Genomic DNA, 24808 nt, shown 5'->3' on the forward strand with positions numbered 1-24808 from the left:
GCAAGATTGAGCAGGTTCTTTGGAGTGGAGGACAAATGTGGGAGGTGTGGCGGGAGCCCGGCAAAGGAAGGGTATTGGAAGGGAGTGACGGGAGTGATTTCGCGGGTGGTGAAGGCCCGGGTCAAACCAGGCTGGGGGTTAGCTCTATTTGGAGTTGCGGAAGAGCCGGGAGTGCAGGAGGCGAAAGAGGCCGACGTTGTGGCCTTTGCGTCCCTAGTAGCCCGGCGCAGGATCCTACTCATGTGGAAGGAGGCGAAACCCCCCGGACTGGAGGCCTGGGTAAATGATATGGCGGGGTTCATTAAACTGGAGCAGATAAAGTTTGCCCTGAGAGGATCGGCTCAAGGGTTCACCAGGCGGTGGCAGCCATTTCTCGACTACCTAGGGGAACGTTAGAGGGAAGACAGATGACCAGCAGCAGCAACCCAGGGGGAGGGGGGTTTAGTTTAGGTCAAAGATAAAGGGGTTTTGTTACTTGTGTATTGTTTAAAATTTCTGTATTGTTATTGTTGCGTTTGCTTTGTAAGAGGGGAAAAATTGTTGTTTGGGAAAAAATTTTCAATAAAACATTTATAAAAAAAAAAAAATTAAATCTCCCTTCTCATCCTCTAAAGGACCCAATATCTACCTGAGCCACTCTTTTCTGTTTTATATATTTGTAGAAACCTTTACTATAGAACATAGAACGATACAGCGCAGTACAGGCCCTTCGGCCCACGATGTTGCACCGAAACAAAAGCCATCTAACCTACACTATGCCATTATCATCCATATGTTTATCCAATAAACTTTTAAATGCCCTCAATGTTGGCGAGTTCACTACTGTTGCAGGTAGGGCATTCCACGGCCTCACTACTCTTTGCGTAAAGAACCTACCTCTGACATCTGTCCTATATCTATCGCCCCTCAATTTAAAGCTATGTCCCCTCGTGCCAGCCATTTCCATCCGGGGGAGAAGGCTCTCACTGTCCACCCTATCTAACCCCCTGATCATTTTGTATGCCTCTATTAAGTCTCCTCTTAACCTTCTTCTCTCTAACGAAAACAACCTCAAATCCATCAGCCTTTCATCATAAGATTTTCTCTCCATACCAGGCAACATCCTGGTAAATCCCCTCTGCACCCGCTCCAAAGCCTCCACGTCCTTCCTATAATGCGGTGACCAGAACTGTACGCAATACTCCAAATGCGGCCGTACCAGAGTTTTGTACAGCTGCAACATGACCTCCTGACTCCGGAACTCAATCCCTCTACCAATAAAGGCCAACACTCCATAGGCCTTCTTCACAACCCTATCAACCTGGATGGCAACTTTCAGGGATCTATGTACATGGACACCTAGATCCCTCTGCTCATCCACACTTCCAAGAACTTTACCATTAGCCAAATATTCCGCATTCCTGTTATTCCTTCCAAAGTGAATCACCTCACACTTCTCTACATTAAACTCCATTTGCCACCTCTCAGCCCAGCTCTGCAGCTTATCTATATCCCTCTGTAACCTGCTACATCCTTCCACACTGTCGACAACACCACCGACTTTAGTATCGTCTGCAAATTTACTCACCCACCCTTCTGCGCCTTCCTCTAGGTCATTGATAAAAATGACAAACAGCAACGGCCCCAGAACAGATCCTTGTGGTACGCCACTTGTAACTGAACTCCATTCTGAACATTTCCCATCAACCACCACCCTCTGTCTTCTTTCAGCTAGCCAATTTCTGATCCACATCTCTAAATCACCCTCAATCCCCAGCCTCCGTATTTTCTGCAATAGCCTACCGTGGGGAACCTTATCAAACGCTTTACTGAAATCCATATACACCACATCAACTGCTCTAGCCTCGTCTACCTGTTCAGTCACCTTCTCAAAGAACTCGATAAGGTTTGTGAGGCATGACCTACCCTTCACAAAGCCATGCTGACGATCCCTGATCATATTATTCCTTTCTAGATGATTATAAATCTTGTCTCTTATAATCCCCTCCAAGACTTTACCCACTACAGACGTGAGGCTCACCGGTCTATAGTTGCCGGGGTTGTCTCTGCTCCCATTTTTGAACAAAGGGACCACATTTGCTATCCTCCAGTCCTCTGGCACTATTTCTGTAGCCAATGATGACATAAAAATCAAAGCCAAAGGTCCAGCAATCTCTTCCCTGGCCTCCCAGAGAATCCTAGGATAAATCCCATCAGGCCCCGGGGACTTATCTATTTTCAGCCTGTCCAGAATTGCCAACACCTCTTCCCTATGTACCTCAATGCCATCTATTCTATTAGCCTGGGTCTCAGCATTCTCCTCCACAACATTATCTTTTTCCTGAGTGAATACTGACGAAAAATATTCATTTAGTATCTTGCCTATCTCTTCAGACTCCACACACAACTTCCCATCCCTGTCCTTGACTGGTCCTACTCTTTCCCTAGTCATTCGCTTATTCCTGACATACCTATAGAAAGCTTTTGGGTTTTCCTTGATCCTACCTGCCAAATACTTCTCATGTCCCCTCCTTGCTCGTCTTAGCTCTCTCTTTAGATCCTTCCTCGCTACCTTGTAACTATCCATCGCCCCAACTGAAACTTCACACCTCATCTTCACATAGGCCTCCTTCTTCCTCTTAACAAGAGATTCCACTTCTTTGGTAAACCACGGTTCCCTCGCTCTACGCCTTCCTCCCTGCCTGACCGGTACATACTTATCAAGAACACGCAGTAGCTGATCCTTGAACAAGCTCCACTTATCCAGTGTGCCCAACACTTGCAGCCTACTTCTCCACCTTATCCCCCCCAAGTCACGTCGAATGGCATCATAATTGCCCTTCCCCCAGCTATAACTCTTGCCCTGCGGTGTATACTTATCCCTTTCCATCATTAACGTAAACGTCACCGAATTGTGGTCACTGTCCCCAAAGTGCTCTTCTACCTCCAAATCCAACACCTGGCCTGATTCATTACCCAAAACCAAATCCAACGTGGCCTCGCCTCTTGTTGGCCTGTCAACATATTGTGTCAGGAAACCCTCCTGCACACACTGTACAAAAAAACGACCCATCTAATGTACTCAAACTATATCTTTTCCAGTCAATATTTGGAAAGTTAAAGTCGCCCATAATAACTACCCTGTTACTTTCGCTCTTATCCAGGATCATCCTCGCCATCCTTTCCTCTACATCCCTAGAACTATTTGGAGGCCTATCGAAAACTCCCAACAGGGTGACCTCTCCGTTCCTGTTTCTAACCTCAGCCCATACTACCTCAGAAGATGAGTCCCCATCTAGCATCCTCTCCGCCACCGTAATACTGCTCTTGACTAGCAGCGCCACACCTCCCCCTCTTTTGCCTCCTTCTCTGAGCTTACTAAAACACCTAAACCCCGGAACCTGCAACATCCATTCCTGTCCCTGCTCTATCCATGTCTCCGAAATGGCCACAACATCGAAGTCCCAGGTACCAACCAATGCTGCCAGTTCCCCTACCTTATTTTGTATACTCCTGGCATTGAAGTAGACACACTTCAAACCACCTACCTGAACACTGGCCCCCTCCTGCGACGTCAAATCTGTGCTCCTGACCTCTATACTCTCATTCTCCCTTACCCTAAAACTACAATCCAGGTTCCCATGCCCCTGCTGCATTAGTTTAAAACCCCCAAAGAGCACTAACAAATCTCCCCCCCAGAATATTTGTGCCCCTCAGGTTCAGATGTAGACCATCCTGTCTGTAGAGGTCCCACCTTCCCCAGAAAGAGCCCCAGTTATCCAGAAATCTGAATCCCTCCCGCCTGCACCATCCCTGTAGCCACGTGTTTAATTGCTCTCTCTCCCTATTCCTCATCTCACTATCACGTGGCACGGGCAACAACCCAGAGATAACAACTCTGTTTGTTCTAGTTCTGAGCTTCCATCCGAGCTCCCTGAAAGCCTGCCTGACATCCTTGTCCCCTTTCCTACCTATGTCGTTAGTGCCAATGTGGACCACGACTTGGGGCTGCTCCCCCTCCCCCTTAAGGACCCGGAAAACACGATCCGAGACATCACGTACCCTTGCACCTGGGAGGCAACATACCAAACGTGAGTCTCTCACGCTCCCACAAAATCTCCTATCTGAGCCCCTATCGAGTTCCCAATTACAAATGGTCTGCTCCTCTCCCCCCTTCCCTTCTGAGCAACAGGGACAGACTCCGTGCCAGAGGCCCGTACCCCATGGCTTACCCCTGGTAAGTCCCCCCCGCCCCCACAAGTATCCAAAGCGGTATACTTGTTTCTCAGGGGAACGACCGCAGGGGATCCCTGCACTGACTGCTTCTTCCCAGTCCCTCTTACAGTTGCCCATCTATCTCCAATCTTTGGTGTAACTAATTCCCTAAAGCTGCTATCTATGACCCCCTCTGCCTCCCGAATGGTCCGAAGTTCTTCCAACTCCAGCTCCAGTTCCCTAACTCGGTCTTGGAGGAGCTGGAGATGGCAGCACTTCCTGCAGGTAAAATCAGCAGGGACACTAACGGCATCCCTCACCTCAAACATCCTGCAGGAGGAACATTGCACTCCTTTCCCTGCCATCCCTCTAACTTTCTACCAAGATCTGGCTAACAACTAAATTAAATTTAAAAAAAAAAAATAATAATAAAATATGGTACTTACCTCACACCAATGGGTTTTATTATCAGGTTAGAGGAGGAGGGCGGGTGGGAGACACTACACGTGTAGTGTCTCGGGTTTCCTCTCCACCGGAATTTATTGGTGAGGGACTTCCCAGAAGTCCGCGGGTCGAACTTCCTGCTCCCGCCTTAAACACAAAAATTTTAAAAAAAACAGCAAAGAGGGACCGAAAACTGGACCAGGTAAGTGTTTACCTAAATACTCACCCACCAGCTGCCTCTGCGCTCCGCTCCCACTGTAACTCCAAGATCTGCTCCTCCCAGAAATCACTTGCGCACTGCTCCCGCTGAAATCGACTCTATCTGTTTACTATCTGTTTTTATATTCTGAGCAAGTTTACTCTCATAATCTATCTTACTCTTCTTTATAGTTTTAGTAGCTTTCTGTTGGCACCTAAAGATTTCCCAATCCTCTAGTCTCCCACTAATCTTTGCCACTTTGTATGCTTTTTCCTTTAATTTGATACTCTCCCTTATTTCCTCAGATATCCACGGTTGATTTTCCCTGTTTCTACCGTCCTTCCTTTTCTTGGTATAAACTTTTGCTGAACAGTGAGAAATCGCTTGGAAGGTTCTCCACTGTTCCACCATAAAGTCTTTATTTGTGAGATTATATATGAGATGATCAGATGTTCCAATTGTTGCCTTTGTACAGTAATTACTTTATGTAGTAGAGTGGCTGTTATATAGGCATTCTTCACCTGTGTGCTTGGACAACGAATACCGACAGGCAACTTAACCACTTTGTAGGGAAGGGCATCAAGGATGTGTTTGTTTTTGGTCCCTCATCCAACCAGTTTCGGCAAATGTACTTTCTAGTAGGACTCAATGGATGATGATTCAGAGTGGGAACCTTTGTTAATATTTTTCCCACTCCTTTGTGCATAGTCAGACAGCCAAAGTAATTATGTTGCAGTGCTTGAGATTGGATAACTTTTTATGGCTCGTATTATAATTGCGAATCTTTGGACTTTGCGCGGAGGCATGTCTTGACCTTTCCGCACCTACCGCCCCAGGGGATACAGGACAAGGTAGTGTAGAAAAAGGGAGTGCGGGAAGGGAAGGTCTCAGAAATTTATAAAGAGCTCATGGGAGGGAGCCCCGATAGGGGAAGTGAAGCGAAATTGGGAGGAAGAATTGGGCAAGGAGTTAGGGGGGGTTTGTGGGAGGATGCCGTGAGTAGAATCAATGCGTCCTCGTCGTCTGCCAGGCTTAGCTTGATACAAATCATGGTGGTCCACAAGGCGCATGACTGTGGCCCTGATGAGCAGGTTCTTTGAAGGGGTGGAGGACAGGTGTGGGCGGTGTGCGGGAGGGACCGCAAATCACGTCCACATGTTTTGGGCATGTCCAAAGCTTCGGGGGTTTTAGCAGGGATTTGCCAATGTCATGTCAACGGTTTTGGAGGCACGGGTGGTTCCGAGTCCAGAGGTGCCGAGTTTTGATGTGTCGGAAGATCCTGGAATCCAAGGGGCGAGAGAGGCTCATGTTTTGGCCTTTGACTCCCTGGTAGCCTGGAGACGGATCTTATTGCCGTGGAGGGACTCGGAATCCCCAAAATCGTGGGTATGGGTCAGTGACATAGCCAGGTTTCTCAGGCTTGAGAAGATCAAGTTCGCCCTGAGAAGATCAATGCTAGTGTTCGCCCGGAGGTAGCAGCCGTTAATCGACTTCTGTGGGGAAAATTAAGCTGTCAGCAGATAGAACAGGGGTGGGGGGCGAATGGTAATGGGAAAGAGGGTGGTATAGAGGGGTTGGTTGAGGTGGGAAATAGTTAGTGAGTAAGTGGGACTGGGGAACTGTGTATGTAAGCCACGCTGGCTGGGTTTGGTGGTTGGTTGGGTGGGTGTTTTTTCTGCTGTTTTTTCCTCTTGAAAATTGTTATTAATGATATATGCCTTCATAAAATATTTACAAAAATAAATTAATCTTTGGTTTGATTCATCCAGGAGTGTCACATCATATACTGTATTTATCCAATGAACCATTGGAGTAGCATTTGTATTTTAAAAAATATATATTTTTATCCTCCTCCTTTTTCACATTTTCTCCCAAATTTACACCCATCAACAATAAACAATAATCAGTAACGAATGCAATGTCAATCCCCATATCAACAGCAATCCCATCCTCCAACCAAACCCCAAAGCAGCAGCCCGCATGTTAACATAAACAAATAACAAAAAGGAATCAGAAATCATAGATTATCATAGATCATAGAATTTACAGTGCAGGAGGCCATTCGGCCCATCGAGTCTGCACCGGCGCTTGGAAAGAGCACCCCACCCAAGGTCAACACCTCCACCCTATCCCCATAACCCAGTAACCCCACCCAACACTAAGGGCAATTTTGGACACTAAGGGCAATTTATCATGGCCAATCCACCTAACCTGCACATCTTTGGACTGTGGGAGGGAACCGGAGCACCCGGAGGAAACCCACGCACACACGGGGAGGATGTGCAGACTCCGCACAGACAGTGACCCAAGCCGGAATCGAACCTGGGACCCTGGAGCTGTGAAGCAATTGTGCTATCCACAATGGTCACCATTAACACATACAGTCCATCACCCAACAATCCCCGCCCCCCCCCCCCCCCCCCCCCACCCACCCCAATGTTCGATGTAATCCAATTCTCAAAAGTGCATAATGAATAACGGCATGAATTGTAGAACCCCTCCATCCTTCCCCTCAGTTCAAATTTGACCTTCTCAAGAGTCAAGAATCCCAACAGGTCCCCCCGCCACGTCACGGCACAGGGTGAAGAGGTTGATCTCCATCCCAACAGGATCCGCCTTCGGGCGATCAACGAGGCAAAGGCTACAACATCTGCCTCCGCACCCGTTTCCAACCCCGGCTGGTCCGACACCCCGAATATGGCCTCCCGAGGGCCCGGGTCCAGTTTCACGTGAACATTTTTATTTCTAATAAGTTATTGTTGAACTCCATCAAAAGCACTTTCACTGGCTGAGTAGTGCATTGTGGGTATTATTTTCTCATTAGACAGCACACTTGCTAAGGTGATGTGAAGGTAACCGACCTCACAAGCCTGTCATTGTTGTTTTAGAACACAAGGATCAAGAATAGGCCATTCAGCCCATTACATCTTGTTCACCTTTTGATAAAATTATTGCTGATCTAATTGTGGCTTTATCCTGCACACGAATGAGAGAGTGCAATATTGTCAGAGGAGATGGTTTTTGGATCAGATGAGACCCCAAGATGCTCTCAGGCGATTGTTAATAGTCATATTTTAAAAATTTTATTTATAAATTTACAATACTCAATTCATTCTTTCCAATTAACGGGCAATTTTAGTGTGGCCAATCCACCTACCTTGCGCATCTTTGGGTTGTGGGGGCGAAACTCACGCAAACACGGGGAGAATGTGCAAACTCCACAAGGACAGTGACCCAAGGTCAGGATCGAACCTGGAACCTCGGCGTGTGAGGCAGCAGTGCTTACCACTGTGCGACCCTTAAGTCATATTATGCAACTTAAAGACCATTGTGTGTTCTTCCCAGTCCCTTGGCCAATCTTCAATCGGTCATCCACCATTAACAATAACTAGATGATCAGGTAATTTAACCGTTGTTTGAAGGATTGGCTGGGTCACAGGACACAGATTAGTGTTTCATGGATAAATTAAAAGGGGCCGCTCCTAAAAGAACAAAGAGGAACGGAAACTTAAAAACATTAAATCAACATGTGAAAACCGGGGTCAATAAAGCCCGTGGACATCGCATGCTCCCTCTCCAGGGACACTAGGCCACAAATGACGCCGTGGAAGTGGGGCTGACAGTCCAGTCAGACGACCCCCTCGGCCGCCCGCTGTCTGGGCTTGTTTATGGCAAGCTTTGCCAGGCCCAGGAGCAGGTTCACGAGGAGGTCCTCCGCCTTCCCTGTCCCCCTCTGTACCGGATGCCCGTAGATCAACAACGTTGTTGAGAAACTGAAAAGGTCCCACCCATTGATGTTGTATTTTAGGGCCCAATCAACTAAATAGAAGAGAAATTAACCGAGGGATAAATTAAAAGGGTCCGCTCCTAAAAGACATATGGAGCACAGCCCAAAAAGAACAAAGAGGAACAGAAGCTTCAGTGGGTTAGAATGGAGGAGAGTCACCAGGAGCTGTTGGAGGTGGAGTGAACCCTGGTGGAGGAGCTTAAAGGCAAGTGGGAGGAGGTAGGAAGGGAGTTAGAGCCGGGACTGTGGGCAGAAGACCTCCTCGTCATGTGCCAGGCTGTCTAATACAGTTTAAGGTGGTGCACCGGGCACACATGACGGTGGCGAGGATGAGCACGTTTTTTGGGGTGGAAGACAGATGTGCGAGGAGCCCAGCAGACCATGCCATACGTTTTGGGCATGCCTGCCGCTTGAAGGGTTCTGGTAGGGGTTTGCCAGGGCAATGTCCAAGGTGCTAGGAACACGGATGGTGCTGAGTCCAGAGGTGGCGATCTTTGGGGTGTCAGAAGACCCGGGAGTTCAGGGAGTGAAAGAGGCCGACGCCTTGGCCTTTGCCTCCCTGGTAGCCCGGAGACAGATCTTGTTAATGTGGAGGGACTCGAAGCCCCCCCCGCCCCCACGAGTGTAGAGACCTGGGTTAGTGACATGGCTGGGTTTCTTAGCCTCGAGAAAATAAAGTTTGCCTTAAGAGGATCAATGTTAGGGTTCTCCTGGAGGTGGCAGTTGTTCGTCGACTTTCTTGGGGAAATTTAATTTAAAATGTCGGCAGTAGCAGCTTTCCTGAGAGGGGGTGGTAAGTGTTGTGTTTGTTTGTTTTTTGTTATTCTCGATGGTCTGTGAAGACAGAGCCATTCGGGGAATTGCCTATTTTTGCAATATTAATGTTTAACGCTTATTGTTCTTTTTGTGTTTTTTGTTATAAAATTTTACAAATACTCCAATAAAATATATATATTTTTTTTAATGGAGGAGAGTCTGTGCAGGGAGTCGGGGCTGAGGAAGTTGGCAACAGCGCCGCTCCTGATGGCCCCAGGGAAATACTCAGGGAGTCCGGTAGTAGTAGCGACATTGAAAATCTGGAGGCAGTTGCCCCAGCACTTAGGTTGGTCCAAGTTGCCCCAGCACTTAGGGGGCGGGGTCAAAGGAAATGCTGATTTGCGCGAATCACAGATTTGAGCGAGGGAAGCGAGATGGGAGTTTTCAGAGATGGGAGGAGAAGGGAGTCAGGGCATTAAAAGATTTGTTTCTAGGGGGCCGGTTTGCAGGATTGGGGGTGAAATATGGGTTGGGGCAGGGGAAATGTTTCGGTATATGCAGGTCCAAGATTTCGCTAAGGATAGAGCTTTTCGGTGGAGCCAGCCTCCACACTGTTGGAGGAGGTGCTGATGACAGGGGAATGGAGAAGAGGGTGGTGTCGGCGATTTATGGGGCGATTCTGGAAGAGAAGACACCGCTGGAGGGAATTAAGGCAAAGGGGGAGGATGAGTTGCAGAGCGCGAGGAGGGGTTGTGGTGTGAGCTGCTCCAGAGGGTGAATGCCTCAACTTTGTGCGCGAGGTTGGGGCTGATACAGCTGAAGGTGGTGTATCGGGCGCACCTCACAAAGGATGTTTGTGAGCGTTGTGGGGGAGGGGGAGGGGTGGGTGGCGGGGGGAGGTCGGAATCCCCCCGCAAACCATATTTATATGTTTTGGTCTTGTCCAAAGCTGGAGAGGTATTGTAGGGAGGTGTTCAGAGTAATTTTGAAGGTGGTACAAGAAAGGCTTGAGCTGGGTCCTCTGGAGGCCATATTCGGGGTATCGGATCAGCTAGGGTTAGAAGCGGATGCGAAGGCAGATGTTTTAGCCTTTGCCTCACTTATAGCCCAAAGGTGGATCCTGTTGGGGTGGAGGCCAGTTTCTGCACCTTGTGCCCTGGCATGGCGGGGGGATACGTTGGAATTTTCAACACTCAAGAAGTTGAAGTTTGACGTGAGGGGAAGGATTCTACAATTCATGGGCTTTGTTTATTATGCACTTTCAAGAATTGGATGACACCGAACATTAGGGGTGGGGTGTTGGACCGTGTGAGTTATTGATGATGTGTGGGTGGGTGGTGGATTCCTGAATCCTTTTCTTTGATGTTGGTATTTAAAATGTTGAGGGTTGTTTAGGGGTTGGTGGGAGGAAGGAGTTGTTGGCCAGGGTATTGACAGTGTACTTGTTACCGTTGATTGTTAGTGGGAGTAAATATGGATGAAAATGTGAAAAAGGAGAATAAAAATACTTTTTTAAAAAGAGGAACGGAAACTTAATAACATAAAATCAAAATGTGCAAACTAGGGTCGACAAAGCAATCTAACCCCTGCTGTGCCCACCGAGCACAGAAGGCCTCGAGTGTGCCCGTGGACACCGCATGCTCCCTCTCCAGGATCATCCGGCCGCGAATGAAGCAGCGGAAGAGGGGAAGACATTCAGGTTGGATGTCCATCTCGGTTGCCAGCTGCCTGAACTAGTTTATGGCAAGCTTCGCCAGGCCCAGGAGCAGGTTCATGAGGAGGTCCTCCACCTTCCCTGCCCCCCTTTGCACCGATGCCCGTAAATCAGGAGCTTGGGGCTGAAGTGCAAACAAAACCTTCACAACAATGTTAAAGTATCACCCATTGATGCTGGGGCTCCAGTACTCCACCTCTGCCTAGCTTGTTAACTCTGTCAACAAAGCTCGCTCTCCTGGTAAATAATAATAATCTTTATTAGTCTCACAAGTAGGCGACATTCTGCAGTCTGTTCGGGTACACGGAGGAGGAATTCAGAATGTCCAAATTACCTAACAGCACATCTTTTGGGACTTGTGGGAGGAAACCAGAGCACCCGGAGGAAACCCGCGCAGACACAGGGCAAACGTACAGACTCCGCACAATCAGTGACCCAAGCCAGGAATCGAACCTGGGACCCTGGCGCTGTGAAGCAACAGTGCTAACCATTGTGCTACCGGGTAAATGAGTGGTATCTTCCCCAAGCCTTTCCCAGCCTAGTTATTGGCACAGACTTATTTCTCTCAGCTCTGCTCATGTTGGAGGCAGTGAAAGTCAAGAGGAGGCAGGGATCAGAAATACTTATAAAGGCAGAGAACAGAAATAATTTTAAAGGATAAAATTCCATTATCCACAACCTGTATTTTTAAAAAGTTTGTTGAAAATCCTCATCCCTGTTAACCATGTCTAAGTACCACTGAATTCCTACAGTGCAGGAGGCCATTGGCCCATCAAGTCTGCACCGGCCCTCTGAAAGTGCACACTACCCGGGCCCTCTACCTTCCCTATCCCTGTAACCCCATCTAATCTGATCATTTTTGGGCTGTGGGAAGAACCAGAGCACCCAGAGGAAATCCAAACAGGCACATGGAGAAAGTGCAAACTCCACAGTCACCAAGACTGGAATTGAACCCAGGTCCCTGACGCTGTGAGGCAGCAGTGCTAACAATTGTGCCACCTTTGTTTTGAAAGGGGCAGCACAGCACGGTGGTGTCAAGGTCCCAGGTTCGATTCCGGTTCTGGGTCACTGTCCGTGTGGAGTTTGCACATTCTTCCCGTATTTGCGTGGCTTTCGCCCCCACAACCCAAAAGATGTGCAGGGTAGGTGGATTAGCCACACTAAATTACCCCACGATTGGAAAAAATGAACCGGGTACTCTGAATTTATATTAAAAAAATTAAAACCTGTTTTGAAAACCAGGTTACATAGGTTCACTCCCTCACCCTATCCCCCCAACCTACATATTTTTGGACTGAGGGTCCTAAGGATCCCTACCCTAAGGAAAGGGAATTCATTGAATGTTTACAGGAGGGCTTTTTGGAACAGCTTATGACGGAGCCCACGAGGGAACAGGCCATTCTGGACTTCGTGTTATGTAATGAGCCAGATTTGATTAAAGATCTTAAAGTAAGGAAGCACTTAGGAGGCAGTGATCATAATATGGTTGAATTCAATCTCCAATTTGAAAGAAAGTAGAATCAGATGTAAAGGTGTTACAGTTAAATAAAGGTAACTACAGGGGCATGAGGGAGGAACTGACGAAAATCGATTGGGAGCAGAGCCTATTGGGAAAGACAGTAGACCAGCAATGGCAGGAGTTTCTGGGAGTAATTGAGGACACAGTACAGACGTTCATCCCAAAGAAAAGAAAAGTTATCAGAGGGGGGATTAGGCAGCCATGGCTGACAAAGGAAGTTAGGGAATGCATCAAAGCAAAAGAGAAAGCCTATAATGTGGCAAAGGGTAGTGGGAAGTCAGAAGATTGGGAAGGCTACAAAAACAAACAGAGGACAACAAAGAGAAAAATAAGGAAAGAGGATCAAATATGAAGGTAGGCTAGCCAGTAACATTAAGAATGATAGTAAAAGTTTCTTTAAATACATTAAAAACAAACGGGAGGCAAAAGTTGACATTGGGCCGCTCCAAAATGACGCTGGTAATTTTGTGATGGGAGACAAGGAAATAGCTGAGGAACTAAATAAGTACTTTGCGTCAGTCTTCACAGTAGAAGACATGAGTAATATCCCAACAATTCAGGAGAGTCAGAGGGCAGAGTTGAATATGGTAGCCATCACAAAGGAGAAAGTGCTACAGAAACTAAGAGGTCTAAAAATTGATAAATCTCCAGGCCCAGATGGGCTACATCCTAGAGTTCTAAAGGAGATAGCTGAAGAAATAGTGGAGGCGTTAGTTATGATCTTTCAAAAGTCACTGGAGTCAAGGAAAGTCCCAGAGGATTGGAAAATCGCTGTTGTAACCCCCCTGTTCAAGAAGGGAAGAAGGAAAAAGATGGAAAATTATAGGCCAATCAGCCTAACCTCGGTTGTTGGCAAGATTCTAAAATCCATTGTTAAGGATGAGGGGCGGGATTCTCCGCCCCGTCGTGCCACATTTCCGTCCATTACGCCAGCCGGTCAATGGGGTTTCCCATTGTGGGGCAGCCCCACGCCGTCGGGAAACCACCGGGCGCAGGCATAACGGAGAATCCCGCCGGCGGAGAATCCCGGCCGAGATTTCTAAATTCTTGGAAGTGCAGGGTCGGATTAGGACAAGTCAGCATGGATTTAGTAAGGGGAGGTCGTGCCTGACAAACCTGATAAGAGTTCTTTGAAGAGATAACAAATAGGTTAGACCAAGGAGAGCCAATGGATGTTATCTATCTTGACTTCCAAAAGACCTTTGATAAGGTGCCTCACGGGACACTGCTGAGTAAAATAAGGGCCCATGGTATTCGAGGCAAGGTACTAACATGGATTGACGATTGGCTGTCAGGCAGAGAGTTGGGATAATAGGTTCTTTTTCGGAATGGCAACCGGTGACGAATGGTGTCCCACAGGGTTCAGTGTTGGGGCCACAGCTGTTCTCTTTATATATTAACGATCTAGATGGCGGGATTGGGGGCATTCTGGCTACATTTGCCGATGATACAAAGATAGGTGGAGGGGCAGGCAGTATGGAGGAAGTGGGGAGGCTGCAGAAAGATTTAGACAGTTTAGGAGAGTGGTCCAAGAAATGGCTGATGAAATTCAATGTGGGCAAGTGCGAGGTCTTGCACTTTGGAAAAAAGAATAGAGGCATGGACTATTTTCTAAACAGTGACAAAATTCATAATGCTGAAGTGCAAAGGGACTTGGGGTCCTAGTCCAGGATTCTCTAAAGGTAAACTTGCAGGTTGAGTCCGTAATTAAGAAAGCAAATGCAATGTTGTCATTCATCTCAAGAGGCTTGGAATATAAAAGCAGGGATGTACTTCTGAAGCTTTATAAATCATTAGTTAGGCCCCATTTAGAATACTGAGCAATTTCGGGCCCCACACCTCAGGAAGGACATACTGGCACTGGAGCGGGTCCAGCGGAGATTCACACGGATGATCCCAGGAATGGTAGGCCTAACATACGATGAACGTCTGAGGCTCCTGGGATTATATTCATTGGAGTTTAGGAGGTTGAGGGGAGATCTAATAGAAACTTAAAGATAATGAATGGCTTAGATAGGGTGGATGTAGGGAAGTTGTTTCCATTAGGGGAGACTAGGACCCGGGGGAACAGTCGTAGAATAAAAGGGAGTCACTTTAGAACAGAGATGAGGAGAAATTTCTTCAGCCAGAGAGTGGTGGGTCTGTGGAATCCATTGCCACAGAGGGCTGTGGAGGCCGGGACGTTGAGTGTCTTTAAGACAGAAGTTGATAAATTCTTGATTTCTCGAGGAATTAAGGGCTATGGAGAGAGAGCGGGTAAATGGAGTTGAAATCAGCCACGATTGAATGGTGGAGTGGACTCGATGGGCCGAATGGCCTTACTTCCACTCCTATGTCTTATGGTCTAAACCAGAGCATCTGGAGGAAACCCACACTGACAAGGAGAATGTGCAAATTCCTGTCACCAAAGATCAGAATTGAAACTGGGTCTCTGGTACCATGAGGCCGCAGTGCTGACCAGTAATCCCCATGATTTTGGATTCCCTCTAACGCAGGTTTGCCCTCTACCTCTTGGTTTATTATGGACATGGTAGACATTTTAGTTGACTTAAAATGATTGCAACTCTTGCTTAACCATCTTTTTAGACTGTACTATAACTCCCTTGCTTAATTTTTGTTCCAAGTTCTCCTTTAAAATGTAGGCTGTTTCTGTTTATTGAAGATTCCACCCATCAATTTACCTATTTATGCCCATTTTACCCTTTCAGGTCCAATCCCATTTCAGGTGCAGCCCACTGCCTTGGTACAGATCCTTCCTGTCGTGTGCCCCATGAAAAAGATTCCTTCTTTCTCACACCAGTTACAAGTTCTCCTGAACAACCTGCTCCTATGCTAATTCGGTTTGGGCAATAATCCAGAGGTCCTGCTTGTTAATTTTGAGTCCCGATGTTTGGTGACGACGAAGTGCTGAGCAGTCGCATGTCAGGTGGCTCTCCTCGCGTGGATCTGAAAACAGCCAGTCTTTAACGAAAGCCTGCCAGAAAACTCGGCATTTTGTTCCCCAAATCTTAGTAAGACGGGGGAAGTAAGAAAGGGAGGAAAAAATGCCCGGAAAAGACAGTCTCAGGGCTGAACAGTCACCAGGAGTGGAAGGGGGCAGGAACAACAGCAATTGGATGAGCCAACCAGTGCACGAGGCAGCAGAACGCAAGTTTTGCCAGTGCGATAAGGGCAGGGCAGCTATGAACAAACCTCTCCCGCACTGGGGCGGGGGGGAGAAGAGGAGCTGGAAGGCATCCTTCACTGAGGGAAAACACCAGTTGGAGAGAAAAGCAGACATTCAGGCCGCAGTGAAAGACGTGGTGGCCGAAACTCTGGCACAAGTACAGTTCGCTCTGAGCAGAGCGGAAAAGAGACTGAAAACCCAAGAGGCAACCATCAAGGACTCAGGGAATGCCGCAACCGACCAGTGATTGGATCGTGGCATTGGAGAAAGAGGTGGCAAGGTTGGGGGGTAAAGTAGAGGACCATGAGAACCACTCAAGGAGGCAAAACCTGCAGATCGTGGGCCTACCAGAGGGAATCGAGAGCAGGGACCCCACAAACTACATGGCCCAGATGCTGGGAAACCTGGTTGGACGGAGACTTTCCCCAACCCACTAGGGCACACAAGTCGCTGCATCCGAAACCCAAAGAGGGCAGTAATAAGCAAAGTGTATTCATCCCAGGACCAAGAAAGAATCCTGCGCTGGGCCAGGCATCCAAGAACTGCAGTTGGGAAGGACACAAAATAAGAATATACCAAGACATTGGGACTGACCTGGCCAAGCGCTGGGCGGAAATTAACAGGGCGAAGCCAGCCCTGTACAAGAATGGCATACCCTTTGGTATGCTGTAACCAGCAAAGCTCTGGGTAACATACCAAGACAAGGAACACTTTTTCATAGACCCTGTCGAGGCAGGCAAGTTTGTCGTGGAGTGCGGATTGGAGCAGCGTCAGCGGGGGAACCGATAAAGGGCCCATGGCAAGGAACGAAAGCACGGCAACTAGCCAACGAAGCAACAAGCCACGCTTGAGAGCAGCGGAAAAGGGAACGTGGAGTGGCAAGCCAGAGGAGTGCAGGGTAAGATGGGGAAAGAACGGGCAGGAACTAGAAAGCAGGCTAGGGAAAAACTAGACAGTAACTCCCGGGAGGGGGGTCATCATGCGAGCGGGAAAGTATGAAGGACAAGAGCCCCGGTGTGAAGAGACAATTCGGAAGTAGATGGAGTGAACATAGGGGCTTGCAGGGATGGAGGAGGCTGTATGTCCAGAGAATGATAACTGAGACAATGATAAAAAGTGTGCAGGGTTGGTTAGTGATACATTGAATTCAAGAAATAATACAGATCCTGACGCTGAACACATTAGCAGGATATGCCACCCAAAGAGAATTTTACAGATCTCCGACTGCAAACTGCCCAACTACACTCTCGCCCAGAAAGGCAAGCAAGTGCACGGCACCGCCTTCTCCTTCGCCATGATCAGCCTCGTGCGGTCATACTGCAGTGAGAATTTACCGAGAGAGAAAACGGAAAAAGTGGTCAGGCTCTCTTTGTGGGTCATCTTGGTGACCAATCCGCGGGTCGCGACCCCCATTTTGAATGTCGCTGGTGGGCCGGAGAGCCTCTTTTTTCGTGCTGTAAAATCCTGTGTACAGGCGACACACACATCCGGGTACTGACTGCAGAAGGCGCAATCGAATAACATTTAAATGCGATGAGAGACTAGATTAGGAACGCTGAAGGTATCGCGGGATCATTGCTCTTTCCTGTTTTGTTTGTATTTTCCGGCTCCCATTCCGGGTCATTTGTTCCCGCGTTCGCTCACCCGGATGTCTGGGGTGGAGAGAGCGCGTGACCCCCGCGGTGCCTATCGGGTTGTGTAGTTTTTGTCTGTGGGAAAAGCGGGCTGCGGGGATTTATGTCTCCCATAGGCGCGCGGCGTGTCACGTCACACGTCACACAAGCACCTTGTTAGGTTTGTGGACGCGGGGGGAGGTTTCAGGCGCAGACGGTAATATGGCGGCGGCTGTGTTGCAGCAGTTGCTCGATCGTGCTGAACTCGCCAAACTCCCCAAATTTACTGTGTCCAAACTTGAGAAGCTTATCACCGACAAAGAGGCGGATTTCACGCTCCTTAAAACCAAATATGAGCGTTTTAAAATTGACAGTGGTGAGTAATGGATGGGAATGCATGCTTGGTAAGAAGCCAGAGGGAGGTAGGCCGCCCCTTGGCATGAGGATGCGATGGAGTATTTTTGTTTCTCTTCACCTGTTCTGAGACTTTTGGATCTTTATATTTATAAGGGTCAACCGCAGGGTTTTTAATGAGTACTATATATCGTATTGATACTTTTTTTCTCTAACCTTGCATTTTAATTTGCCATTTCTTTTAAGAATTGCTTCAGATTCGGCACTAAATTCTATGATTTTGTTAAGGTAATACTATCCCGGTTAATCTGTATTCACTCCTGTTTTGGTCGACCTGCTTTAGCTCCCTAACGCATAATTTAAAAAATGTTCTCTTTTGCAGCCTTTCCATAGGTTCTGTACAACTTCACACAGCACTTCCTGAATACATTTTGTATTCTCGATTTGCTCTACCATTGGTATCATGTTCAGCCACTGCGCTCTTGGGGGGGATTCTCTCTCCCTAATCTCTTCTACTTCTTTGTCTGTTTTGACATTGCTACTGATCACTTGCTATGACTTTTCATGTAGCTTCTGCCCAACAGTTCCTCCTAAAACGCATGGGAATGAATGTTCTCTGAAATGAACTGGGTAAGGCGGCATGTGAAAATGAAAAGAGCACTTGATTCAACCTAGTTCAACAGTTGAACCGGCTGATGTAGGGAGAGTGGCTGATGAAGAGCTGGTCTCTTGAGTATTATTGGTATGTTGACTGGAATGGTTGTGGAGGAAGATTTTGGAGGGGGATGAATATATTCACATTGATTATATATGATGTGGAGATGCCAGCATTGGACTGGGATGAGCACAGTAAGAAGTCTTACAACACCAGGTTAAAGTCCAACAGGTTTGTTTCAAGCACTAGCTTTTGGAGCACTGCTCCTTCCTCGGGTGAATGAAGAGGTATGTTCCAGAAACATATATATAGACAAATTCAAAGATGCAAGACAATGCTTAGAATGTGAGCATTTGCAGTTAATTAAGTGTTTACATATCCAGAGATAGGGGTAACCCCAGGTTAGAGGTGTGAATTATCTCAAGCCAGGACAGTTGGTAGGATTTCGCAAGCCCAGGCCAGATGGTGGGGGTGAATGTAATGCAATATGAATCCCGGCCGCACTCGTGTGCGGAACTTGGCTACAAGTTTCTGCTAAGCGATTCTGCGTTGTCGTGCGACCTGAAGGCCGCCTTGGAGAACGCTTACCCGGAGATCAGAGGCTGAATGCCCTTGACTGCTGAAGTGTTCCCCGACTGGAAGGGAACATTCCTGCCTGGTGATTGTCGTGCGATGTCCGTTCATTCGTTGTCGCAGCGTCTGCATGGACTCGCCAATGTACCACGCTTCGGGACATCCTTTCCTGCAGCGTATGAGGTAGACAACGTTGGCCGAGTCGCACGAGTATGTACCGCGTACCTGGTGGGTGGTGTTCTCACGTGTAATGGTGGTATCCATTTTGATGATCTGGCACGTCTTGCAGAGATTGCCATGGCAGGGTTGTGTGGTGTCATGGTGGGTGTTCTGAAGGCAGGGTAGTTTGCTGCAAACAATGTTTTGTTTGTGGTTGCGCGGTTGTTTGAAGGCAAGTAGTGGGGATGACCTTGGCAAGATGTTCATCTTCATTGATGACGTGTTGAAGGCTGCGAAGAAGATGTCGTAGTTTCTCCACTCCGGGAAAGTACTGGACGACGAAGGGTATTCTGTCGGTTGTGTCCCGTGTTTGTCTTCTGAGGAGGTCGGTGTGATTTTTCGCTGTGGCGCGTTGGAACTGTCAATGGATGAGTCGAGCGCCATATCCCGTTCGTACGAGGGTATCTTTCAGTGTCTGCAGATGTCTGTTACGCTCCTCGTCTGAGCAGATCCTGTGTATACGGAGGGCTTGTCCATAGGGTATGGCTTCTTTAATGTATTTAGGGTGGAAGCTGGAGAAATGGAGCATCGTGAGGTTATCCGTGGGCTTGCAGTAAAGCGAAGTGCTGAGGTGGCCGTCTTTGATGGAGATGAGTGTGTCCAAGAATGCATTTTGGAGAGTAGTTCATGATGAGTCTGATGGTGGGATGGAACTTATTGATTTCATAGTGTAGTCGTTGCAGTGATTCTTCGCCATGGGTCCAAAGGAAAAAAATGTCAGCCATGTATCTGGTGTATAACGTCGGTTGAAGGTCATGTGCAGTGAGGAGGTCTTGTTCAAACTTGTGCATCAAGATGTTGGCATATTGAGGTGCGAATTTGGTCCCCATGGCAGTTCCGTGCGTCTGGATGAAGAACTTGTTGTCGAAGGTGAAGATGTTGTGATCCAGAATGAAGTGGATGAGTTGCAGAATTGCGTCTGGAGATTGGCAGTTGTCGGTGTTGAGTACTGAGACTATTGCAGCAATGCTGGCAGAGTCCCGAGACGTCCATTGTGATGAGGAATGTTCCTGGTTCAACTGGTCCATGGGTGCTGCGTTTCTGTAGGAAGTCCGTAGTGTCGCGACAGAAGCTGGGCGTACCTTGTACTATGGGTTCAAGATACCCTCGATGTAGCCAGAGAGGTTCTCGCACCGGGTCCCATTTTCGGGAGGCAGCAGAGATCTCCAATGCGGTGATCCCAGGTTTGATTCCTGGCTTGAGTCACTGTCTGTGCGGAGTCTGCACTTTCTCCCCATGTCTGCGTGGGTTTCCTCCGGGTGCTCCGGTTTCCTCCCACAGTCCAAAGATGTGCAGGTTCGGTGGATTGGCCATGCTCCAATGCCCTTCGTGTCCAAAAAAGATTAAGTGGGGTTACAGGGATAGGGGGAGGTGTGGGCAGGTGCTCTTTCCAATGGCTGGTGCAGACTTGATGGGCTGAATGGCCTCCTTCTGCACTGTAAATTCTATGATTCTATGCCCTGGGATCACAAGTGCATAGCTAAGTAGTACTTTAAAAAAAAATAAGTTTAGAGTACCCAATTATTACTTTGTTTCCAATTAAGAACAATTTAGCATGGCTAATCTGCCTAACCTGCACATCTTTGGGTTGTTGGGGTGAAAACTCCACACGCACAGTGACCCAGGGCCGGGATTCAAACCCGGGTCCTCAGCGCTGTCGTCCCAGTGTTTTTAATTTTTAAATTTAGAGTACCCAATTAATTTTTTCCAATTAAGGGGCAATTTAGCGTGGCCAATCCACCTAGACTGCACATCTTTGTGTTGTGGGGGCGAAACCCAAGCAAACACGGGGAAAATGTGCAAACTCCACACAGACAGTGATCCAGAGCCGGGATCGTACCTGGGACCTCGGTGCCGTGAGGCAGCAGGGCTAACTCATTGCGCCACCGTGCTGCCTTAATCCCAGTGTTAACCACTGCGCCACGTGCTGTCCTTTCCTAAGTACTACTTAAATGTTATGAGGGTCTCTATCTTCACTACCCTTTCAGGCAGCGAATTCCAAACTCGCCCTCTGGGTAAATTATGTTCTTGCAGTTCCTGAGAATGTAAAATGAAAAGCAGAACTTGATTCAGAAATTGCGAACCATCGTGGTTAAGATGTTTGTCGGGCCCCTGATGTTTGCAGCAATAATTGATTTAATACTAAGTAAACATTAAAAATTTGGGCAGTTCTTATCCAGTTAATATACACGTTGTGACTAGAGTTGAAGATTCCATCTTGACAAGCAAATAATTTTTATTTGTATGCAATCTAATGTAGACAATAGGTTAACATCAGATGTTCTCCTTTCCATTTTCCTTAATGATTCATTTATTTCACATCTGTGCACAAGCATTAATATTCCTATGGAATGAGTGTGCAGGGCTGTTAGGTTGAAGTGTATAAATGTCTTCATTATTATTAATTTGAACAGATTGAGATTCTTTTTTTTTTGCCAAGATACCATGGAATATAAATAGAATTTTTAAGTAGGAAATTTGGTTGTTAAAACAGTGGTTAACGAATAGTCATTAGGCTTATTTTAAAAAATATATATTTATTAAAGTTTTTAACACAATTTTTCTCCCTTACAAACGATTACCCCCCCCCCCCCCCCCCGTAACCAAAAAAAACACGTGAAATCGTGCAGAGCAAGATATATACATGGCAAAATAGTATATTTACATAGCTTTGTACACTGGCTCTCTCCCGTATGTGCCAGTTTCCTCGACTCTTCATGTTATCTCTTGCTCATCCACCCACCCAGGCAGCTCCCCCTCCCCGCTCTCTCTCCTTCCCCCCCCCCCCCCAAAAGGTTGCTGCTGCTGCTGACCAACCTTCCTCTAACGCTCCGCGAGATAGTCTAGGAACGGTTGCCACCGCCTGTAGAACCCCTGCGCAGACCCCCTCAAGGCGAACTTAATCCTCTCCAACTTTATGAACCCAGCCATATCGTTTATCCAGGCCTCCATGCTGGGGGGCTTCGCCTCCTTCCACATTAGCAAGATCCTTCGCCGGGCTACTAGGGCCGCAAAGGCCAGAATGCCGGCCTCTTTCGCCTCCTGCACTCCTGGTTCGTCCACTACTCCAAATATTGCTAGCCCCCAGCTTGGCTTGACCCGGACTTTCACCACCTGAGATATTGCTCCGCCACTCCTCTCCAGAACCCCTCCAGTGCCGGGCATGACCAAAACATATGGACATGGTTCGCCGGGCTCCCTGAGTACCTTCCACATCTGTCCTCTACCCCAAAGAACCTGCTCAACCTCGCCCCCGTCAGGTGAGCTCTGTGAACCACCTTAAATTGTATCAGGCTGAGCCTGGCACACGAGGAGGAGGAATTAACCCTACCTAGGGCATCCGCCCACAGACCTTCCTCGATCCCCTCCCCCAGCTCCTCCTCCCATTTACCCTTCAACTCTTCTACCAGCGCTTCCCCTTCTTTCATCTCCTGGTGTATTTCCGACACCTTACCCTCCCCAACCCATGTGCCCGAGATCACCCTGTCTTGAATTTCTTGTGCCGGGAGCAACGGGAATTCCCTCACCTGTCGCCTCACAAAAGCCCTTACCTGCATATATCTAAAGGCATTTCCCGGGGGTAACCCAAACTTCTCCTCCAGTGCCCCTAGGCTCACAAACGTTCCGTCAATGAACAGGTCCCCCATTCTTCTGATCCCCGCCCGATGCCAGCTCTGGAACCCCCCCGTCCATCTTCCCCGGGATAAACCGATGGTTACCCCTGATCGGGCACCACACCGATGCTCCCATTGCACCCCTGTGCTGTCTCCACTGGCCCCAGATCCTTTGCGTTGCTGCCACCACCAGGCTTGTGGTATACTTTGTCGGCGAGAGCGGCAGCGGTGCCGTCACCAACGCCCCCAGACTTGTCCCTTTGCAGGACGCCATCTCCATCCTCTTCCTTGCCGCCCCCTCTCCCTCCATAACCCACTTGCGGATCATCAACACATTTGCTGCCCAGTAGTAGCTCCCCAGGTTTGGCAGCGCCAACCCTCCTTGGTCCCTACCGCGTTCCAGGAACCCTCTCCTTACCCTCGGGGTCTTATTCGCCCACACAAACCCCATAATACTCCTGCCTACTCTCTTAAAAAAGACCTTAGTGATCACGATGGGAAGGCACTGAAACACAAACAAAAACCTCGGAAGGACCACCATTTTGACCGATTGCACTCTACCCGCCAGCGAGAGCGGTAGCATGTCCCATATTTTAAAATCCTCCTCCATTTGCTCCACCAACCTCATCAGATTCAGTTTATGTAGGGCCCCCCAGCTCTTGGCTATCTGGATCCCCAGATACCGAAAGCTCCCCTCCGCCCTCCTCAGCGGTAGGTCCCCTATCCCTCTTTCTTGGTCCCCCGCCTGTAATACCAAGAGCTCACTCTTCCCTACATTGAGCTTATAGCCCGAAAACTCCCCAAACTCCCTTAGAGTCTGCATGACCTCCACCATCCCCTCCATTGGATCCGCCACGTACAGCAACAGGTCATCCGCATATAGCGACACCCAATGCTCTTCTCCCCCTCGGACCACCCCCCTCCATTTGTTAGACTCCCTCAATGACATGGCCAATGGTTCGATCGCCAATGCGAACAACAGGGGGGACAGGGGACACCCCTGCCTCGTCCCTCGGTACAGCCGAAAGTACTCCGACCTCCGCCGGTTCGTCACTACACCCGCCACCGGGGCTCTGTAAAGGAGCTTAACCCAACTGATAAACCCTCCCCCGAACCCAAACCTACGCAGCACCTCCCATAGGTATTCCCACTCTACTCGGTCAAAGGCCTTCTCCGCGTCCATAGCTGCCACTATCTCCGCTTCTCCCTCCACCGATGGCATCATTATCACGTTTAAGAGCCACCGCACATTGGTGTTTAGCTGCCTATCCTTTACAAATCCTGTCTGGTCCTCATGAATCACCCCCGGGACACAGTCCTCGATCTTCGTGGCCAGCAACTTTGCCTCCACATTAAGGAGTGAGATCGGCCTGTACGATCCACATCGCAGTGGGTCCTTGTCCCGCTTTAGGATCAATGAAATTGTCGCTTCCGACATTGTCAGCGGTAGGGTCCCCTCCTCTCTTGCCTCGTTAAAGGTCCTCACTAATAGCGGGGCCAACAGGTCTACGTACTTCCTGTAGAACTCCACCGGGAACCCGTCCGGCCCCGGGGCTTTCCCTACCTGCATGCTCCCCAAACCCTTGCTCAGCTCCTCCAACCCAATTGGTGCCCCCAGACCAGCCACTTCTTGCTCCTCCACCCTCGGGAATCTCAGCTGGTCTAGGAATCGTTTCATACCCTCTTCCCCCGCTGGGGGCTGGGATCTGTACAGCTCTTCATAGAAGGCCTTAAATACCTTGTTTATTTTCGTCGCACTCCGAACCGTGGCTCCCCTTCCATCTTTGACTCCCCCTATTTCCCTCTCCTTTTACGGAGCTGGTGTGCCAGCATCCGACTAGCCTTTTCCCCATACTCATAGGTCGCCCCCTGCGCTTTCCTCCACTGTGTCTCCGCCTTCCCTGTGGTCAACAGGTCAAACTCCATCTGGAGCCGGCGTCTTTCCCCAAGTAATCTTTCCTCCGGGGCCTCTGCGTATCTCCTGTCCACTCTCAAAATCTC

The 24808-nt window shown here is 48.5% G+C and overlaps 1 protein-coding gene across 1 annotated transcript in view; it reads left to right on the forward strand.

The window, feature by feature from the left end:
* Positions 1–17571: 17571 nt before the first annotated feature.
* Positions 17572–24808, forward strand: part of tprb (translocated promoter region b, nuclear basket protein) — a 243904-nt gene continuing 236667 nt past the window's right edge. The window contains exon 1 of the mRNA XM_072511248.1: positions 17572–17768. Within this exon, the coding sequence (XP_072367349.1) occupies positions 17615–17768 (154 nt within the window). The 5' untranslated portion in view covers positions 17572–17614. The remainder of the gene's footprint in view (positions 17769–24808) is intronic.

Source organism: Scyliorhinus torazame, chromosome 7 (assembly GCF_047496885.1).
Source record: "Scyliorhinus torazame isolate Kashiwa2021f chromosome 7, sScyTor2.1, whole genome shotgun sequence".
NCBI classification, from domain to species: Eukaryota; Metazoa; Chordata; class Chondrichthyes; order Carcharhiniformes; family Scyliorhinidae; genus Scyliorhinus; species Scyliorhinus torazame.